Below are 7,717 nucleotides of genomic sequence, written 5' to 3'. Positions count from 1 at the left end.
ATGATCTTCCTCAGAACTACTTGGCTTTCCTAGTGAATGATCTTCCTCAGAACTACTTGGCTTTCTTCATGAATGATCTTCCTCAGAACTACTTTGCTTTTTTCATGAATGATCTTTCTCAGATCTGTTTTTCATGAAGAAAGCCTGAGGAAGATCAAAGAAAGCCAAGTAGTTCCATCATAAAGAAAGCTTAGTGGAACTGGCAAAGATCATCATGAAGAAGGCCAAGCAGCTCTGTTGAAGATCATTCAAGAAGAAAGCCTAGCAGACCTGAGGAAGATCACTCATGAAGAAAGCCAAGTAGTTCTGTTCAAGATCATTCAGGAAGAAAGCCAAGAAGTTCTGAGGAAGATCATTCATGAGGAAAGCCAAGTAGTTCCGAGGAAGATCATTCATGAGGAAAGCCAAGTAGTTCTGAGGAAGATCATTCACGAGGAAAGCCAAGTAGTTCTGATGAAGGTCATCATGAGGAAAGCTAAGTAGTTCTGATGAAGATCATCATGATCTTCAACAGAGCTGCTTGGCTTTCTTCATGAATGATCTTCAACAGAGCTGCTTGGCTTTCTTCATGATGATCTTCAACAGAGCTGCTTGGCTTTCTTCATGAATGATCTTCAACAGAGCTGCTTGGCTTTCTTCATGATGATCTTCAACAGAGCTGCTTGGCTTTCTTCATGAATGATCTTCAACAGAGCTGCTTGGCTTAGTTCAGTTAAAGTCAGTAGCCAAGGGCTGGTAGTTTTATGTTTGTTAAGTGGTATCTAGATGGCTCCACAGTTTTATGATCAAGTAAATTATTTATGTATAAAAATATGCTTGTTGATGTATGAGATGTTTTGTTGGGGGATAAAGAGCTTTTATATATGTTAACAATTGAGATGCTAGTGCCATTTAAATGTATACACAAGTCTCTTCTTTCTTTTGTAAAGTTTTTATTTGAATTAGTGTTTTCTCGCTATCTTAATACCCTTCTTTCCTTAATATTTATTAATGTTTATGTCTAAATTAATGACTAATTAACTGATAGGTATTGCAGACATTATACCTAAGTGATTTTTATTTGAAGTAATATGATTTACTGAATTTTCTAACAAACTGTGCAAATAACTGGTTTTTATTTCAGGTAATATGATTTACTGAGTTCTATACATAAGTAACAAGATTAATTAACCAATTTGCATTACAAACAAAATGATTAAGTGTGTGCTAGTGTCAGCTGTTAAGAAGTTTCTTAATAGCAGTTGCTATTTGGTTAACCCTTTACCTCAGTTGGTAGAGCAGATATCTAATGTGTGGTAGATCTTGTGTTTGACTCCTTCTTTAAAAACATGTGTATAACTCAGATTGTCACAGAAAAGCTAGCATTCAGATAGTGTTGATGCCATGACCCTGAGATAAGGCCTGGGGGTGGCCCTTGTTTGTAAGAGAGGGGCTATGTGGTAGTTACAGTTGTTAAGAAGTGCTTTTACTAGCTGTTACAAAAAGTACAGTGAACTGTGTTGTATTATAAATAACATCTTAGAATAAAGTTTGTCTACATAATGTTTTCTTAATCCTGATAACAATAGTTTGTTGAAAATACTGATATTGATCACTTGGAATGAATAAAATAAAATATATTAATTATTTTGATATATATATATATGATGTGTATTAACAATTTATTGACTATTATGAATAGCAACCAAAACAATCATTACTTCAAAGTGAAGTTTTTTATTTCCAGACATAACCCTAGAATGTCAGTGTGGTTAATTTAGTATACAGAATTAACTTGTATGGGGTCATAGTGACCCTATGCTGGCATTCTAGAGTTAAACTTTCCAAAGAAGCATTTTTAATTTTCCTGGGAAGACTTCATTAAGTTTTTACGGGCACTGTGTAACTTTATAATGTAAAATAAAATGCTTAAAAATACAGTTCTCTAATTTTAAGACTAAATCCAAGATAATTAATCATTTTTTCTACTCAATAAATATTTTAAAAAATGTGAAGGTTTTTTGTTTTAATATATATAGTTCTACACTTCTGACTGACTTTTTTTTTACTAACTACTAAGGAAATGTGGAGATATTTTAACAAAAATTTAATTTACATGGGTTATCACATGTTTACAATATGATATCCATAAGAAACACTGAAATAAAAAAACAATGAAGAGGCAGGCTGTATAAGTCATTTTTAGGCAATTGATTAACCATGATCGTACAGATGTCATTATTACAACACACTAGAGTACACCCACTACAGATGGCATTATAACAATACACCAGAGTACACTCACTACAGATGGCATTATTACAACACACCAGAGAATACCCACTACAGATGGCATTATTACAACACACCAGAGTACACCTAATACAGATGGCATTATAACAACACACCAGAGTACACCCACTACAGATGGCATTATAACAACACACCAGAGTACACCCACTACAGATGGTAATAATGCCATCTGTAGTAGGTGTACTCTGGTGTGTTGTAATAATGCCATCAGTAGTAGGTGTACTCTGGTGTGTTGTTATAATGTCATCTGTAGTGAGTGTACTCTGGTGTGTTGTTATAATGCCTACTGTAGTGAGTGTACTCTGGTGTGTTGTTATAATGTCATCTGTAGTGAGTGTACTCTGGTACATTGTAATAATGCAACACACCAGAGTACACCTACTACAGATGGCATTATTACAACACACCAGAGTACACCTACTACAGATAGCATTATTACAACACACCAGAGTACACCTACTACAGATAGCATTATTACAATGTACCAGAGTACACTCACTACAGATGACATTATAACAACACACCAGAGTACACCTACTACAGATAGCATTATTACAATGTACCAGAGTACACTCACTACAGTAGGCATTATAACAACACACCAGAGTACACTCACTACAGATGACATTATAACAACACACCAGAGTACACCTACTACAGATAACATTATTACAACACACCAGAGTACACCTACTACAGATAGCATTATTACAACACACCAGAGTACACCTACAACAGATAGCATTATTACAACACACCAGAGTACACCCACTACGGATAGCATTATTACAACACACCAGAGTACACCCACTACGGATAGCATTATTACAACACACCAGAGTACACCCACTACAGATGCCATTATTACAACACACCAGAGTACACTCACTACAATAGGCATTATTACAACCAGAAATGGAGTCTTGAAACCCTGTCTTGGTTTCGATGGCAACTTTTGATGTCTCGGTATTGGAACATTGGTCATGGTCTTGGAACATTGATCATGGGCCTGGAACGTTGGTCTTGGTCTTAGAACATTGGTCTTGGTCTTGTTTATTTTAATTTTAAATATTATTTTATGTCCTCAGTTTTACCAGTTTAATTTTTCTTTATTTATAGCCATCAACAATTATAAAAGGCAAAGTAATGTATTATACTCACAAGGAACATTAGGAATCTATCCTACTCAAAATTACTACACCTATTGCATCAGATTTCAAGTAATCACAGCCTCTCCGCCCTTCCCATTAAAGAAACTCATCCCTGCCACAAGAGAAATAGCTAGGCACTGGCACATGGGGCCCATATCCCAATTCTATTTGACAGTACTTCACATCCCCAGTTGTTGTCTTGAAAAATCAGAATAGAAAACCATTATCGATATGATACTGAAACATTGAATATTCCTATGCCTATAGGCCCAAGTCCAGAATCTTTTATACACCTAACAACACCTCTTCCTGCCACACAATACAATTCCTGTAATAGTTTGGTTCTCTTAACAAAGTTTTTGGCTATCAGTAACACAAAATAAAATTACTGGATGATTATTTGTAATAATGTGTGCGGTAGTGGTTATATTTGAAAGATACGAATAAGATTGAAGATTATAAAATATTTTTTTCCTGAGTAATATCTATATTATAATAAGTAATTTACATTAAATTCTGTACTTCTGGGAGGGGTGGTAAATAAATTAGAGAAGAGGGAATATACCTTGAAAGGAAATGTTATAATTCTAATACTAGGGAAGATTGAGGATTTTTAAAAATATTTCTATATAAAATTAAGAACTTGATAAATCTTTTATAATATTAAGATTTGATTTATTAACTATGTTTTGATGCCAAGTTTATTCATATACCATGATAATGTAGTTGCCTAATTAAAAACCAGCAGTGACCTAGGTATTGCTGTAGACTATAGACACAGTGACACATATAGAATTCTGTAAACGTTTTCATTAACCATTTCAGAGTGTGTATTCCTAACTGTACGTATTGTAACTTAAAAAGGTGAAAATAATTATTTTTTTTCAATTGTTCACATTTTTGCATTTGTTGTTTATAGAAAACAAAAATCAAAAAGTAAACTTATTATTATTGTTGTGGTTACTCATGGTTTCATTCAAAAATGTTATTTAAATTGTGAGGTTGGTTCACGTAAAAATATAGTGATCTTGGTCTCAACAGACTCAGTCTTATTCTTGGCGTACCTCGTCTTGCCTACATTTCTGATCACAACATGGTACACTCATTACAGTAGGCATTATACCATGCCAAAATACACCCACATAATATATGCTGTTCACAATATATATATAAAAAAAGAAATACAGAATACACATTATATTAATTAAGAAAAACTATTTTAGTTTGCCTGAAATGGAAGAACAGAGAAACACAGTTTATATTAAAAGTGAGTATAACAATGTAATGTTGAATAATCACTGCCTAAGAATTGAACATTTATACAGCTTGCATTAATTAAAAATCTTCCCAAGTTTTTGCATGAGTGTGAGCTAAACTTATACGTTCTTCATTGATTAACAGTTTAAGGTAAAAATTCTTCTTGTCTCAAAACTCATACAAGTCTTCTTTATTTCACACCTCCTCTCACTGGTTGGGTTTCCAGCAGCTACAGAAGGTAAGAGCTGTGTTGCTAATGGAGCTTATCCTATGATGCTTGCATTGTGCTTAACCTTTCCTTGCTCTGTGGTACACTTCCTGGTTTGTGGAGCTTGAAAGAGCTGACAAGCAAGTGCTTTAGATGGGTTTAAATGTCTAGTTAAGAAGCTATATAAAAGTAATTACAGTGTTCATGTCTGTCCATGTTATTACCGGTTTCCTACATCATCTTTAATGTGTAACATCTTCCAGGACAGAGTTGGTAGTTCATCAAGTATTATCTTCTTATGCAATTATTTAAATTAGGCTTTTTACAGAGAAAGTTATTAGTTGAAGTTAAAATCGAGTCCTAGTGCATGACTGGATAACAACAGGAACAATTTTCCTGTTTTCAAATATAATTTTGATTGTGCATTATCGACTTCATAAATTACTGATAGATAGAAGATAAAAATATTGAAATGTTTGTGTTTTCTAGAATTTAGTGCATACCTGCTTTTGTCCTTGTAATGTCATCACACCTTTCAGATCTGGGGATTGTCATTGTAATGTCATCACATCCTTCAGAGCTGGGGATTGTCATTGTAATGTCATCACATCCTTCAGAGCTGGGGATTGTCATTGTAATGTCATCACATCCTTCAGAGATGGGGATTGTCATTGTAATGTCATCACATCCTTCAGAGCTGGGGATTGTCACTGTAATGACATCACACCCTTCAGAGCTGGGGATTGTCACTGTAATGACATCACACCCTTCAGAGCTGGGGATTGTAATGTCATCACAGCCTTCAGAGCTGGGGATTGTCACAGAATCACAAGTTATGCTGCAACCTTTCCTGGCTTTAATTGTTGTTTAACTTGACTTTTCATCCTAACTGTTATCCCATACTTAACCATTTTCTGCTTTGTGGCTTTGGTACAGAGGCAAGAAAGTGTAATACCGCAAGTCATGCTAAGCTTATTTGTATATCCTGCTATACAGTGTCCTGCTTTTTTAAAGCTTAGCTTTGTTTTTATACTGCTGTTGCTAATGCAGAATAATGATTATTATTCCTTACATTATGACTGTTAAGGTTTTTGTTTTTACCATATTACTGTTGTGAAGAATCTTCTCAGGCTACAAAGTTACTCTTCATTTTTACAACCAGATAATGAATGTACTTTCTTGATATCAGCTTTAATTAGAAATTGGTAACACATTTCTAACTTTCTGCACTCTATGTTTTTGCTTCCAAGTCGTGAGTGTAAAGTTCTGTTTTGTTTGTAAACAAACTCTAACTTCTAGAACTCCAGTAGTTATTCCAGGAAGTGTTGATGTACTATAGCTGTTTATATTTAGATTTGTTAGCTAACATCTTCTTCTGCTGCCATTATTCCTTTGTTAGTGTAGGTACTGTATTATTATCTGCAACTTAACCTTTACTAGTACTTTATGTATTAGACTAAAATGAAAATTGTAATCAACCTAGGTGTATATTACATCATGAAATATAAATCTCCCTTATTTGAAAGACTTAGTTAACAAGTAATTAACAGCTGAATGTTCAGTGATATGAACAACCTGCTTAGTGTTTCTGTTCATCTTTGTGCATTTTCTTTAAATAGATAGAAGTTATATATAACTTCAAATTTGGTGACGAGGAACCCACTTTGAGACTAATAATGGCTGGAGATGATGATGACAAAACCTTGTCGAAACATTGTACATTTGCTGTTATGTTAAACTTACATTAAAGTTTTTCTTCATTGCCCATTCAAGCCGTCTCCAGCCATTATTAATCATAACTTCATTTATTCACCAGTTCACTAAGTTTGTTGGTTCTTTCAACATTTTCTTATGTTGCTAAGTAATATTCTGTTTTAAACAACAGAATTCAAGAAGGTCATGGTATCTGTTACACTACCTATAATTGTTAGAGTGAATATGATTTATGTTTAACTGTATTAAAGTTATCTAGCTTTGAACAGATTGTAAAAAAACTTTACATTTTTTATATGAGCAGGTTTAATATCTGTTGTTTTCACTGATGGTTCAAAATTTTAATATTGTTATGTGTTTATAAGTTTAAGCAGGAAATCTGGATAAGTCAACTCGCAATGATTTAATAACTTAAATCACAGAGCAATATGTTGTACTTTATATTAAATTATGACTTACTTTATTGGTAAGAAAATTTATAGATTTTTTAAAGATAAACAATGATTACATTTTTCAGTACTAATGTCAATGTGTAGATTATTAGATTAGTATACAAATTAACATTTGTATTTAGGAAGGATACAACCCAGTGTGATGTACATCAGGATTATCTGCTGTGTTTAGATATAATATCTATATTTAGGAAACATACAACCTAGTGTGATGTTCATCAGTTACCTTTTATATTTAGATATTAATATCAGTATGTAAAAAGGATTCACCCGATATGATGTACATCAGGGTTATCTTCTAGGTTTAGATATTAATATCTGTATCTAGGAAGGATACACCTTGTATGATGTACATCAGGGTTATCTTCTAGGTTTAGATATTAATATATGTATCTAGTAAGGATTCACCTAGTATGGTGTACATCAGAGTTATCATCTAGGTTTAGATACTCATTTCTGTATCTAGAAAGGATACACCTTGTATGATGTACATCAGGGTTATCTTCTATGCTTAGATATTAATATCTGTATTTAGGTAGGATAAGCCTTGTGTGATATACATCAGGGTTATCTTCTATGCTTAGATATTAATATCTGTATTTAGGTAGGATAAGCCTTGTGTGATATACATCAGGGTTATCTTC

At 33.4% G+C, this 7,717-nt stretch overlaps 1 protein-coding gene across 1 annotated transcript in view; it reads left to right on the top strand.

Moving 5' to 3' along the window:
* LOC106470090 (ATP-dependent 6-phosphofructokinase-like) overlaps window positions 1–7,717 on the top strand; it is a 27,853-nt gene that overhangs the window by 14,425 nt on the left and 5,711 nt on the right. The window contains exons 13-14 of the mRNA XM_022398657.1: window positions 4,927–4,938; window positions 7,196–7,210. Of these exons, the coding sequence (XP_022254365.1) occupies window positions 4,927–4,938; window positions 7,196–7,210 (27 nt within the window). The remainder of the gene's footprint in view (window positions 1–4,926; window positions 4,939–7,195; window positions 7,211–7,717) is intronic.

This window comes from Limulus polyphemus, unplaced genomic scaffold (genome assembly GCF_000517525.1).
Source record: "Limulus polyphemus unplaced genomic scaffold, Limulus_polyphemus-2.1.2 Scaffold3816, whole genome shotgun sequence".
Classification (NCBI taxonomy): domain Eukaryota; kingdom Metazoa; phylum Arthropoda; class Merostomata; order Xiphosura; family Limulidae; genus Limulus; species Limulus polyphemus.
This window is presented reverse-complemented; position numbering and strand designations above follow the sequence as displayed.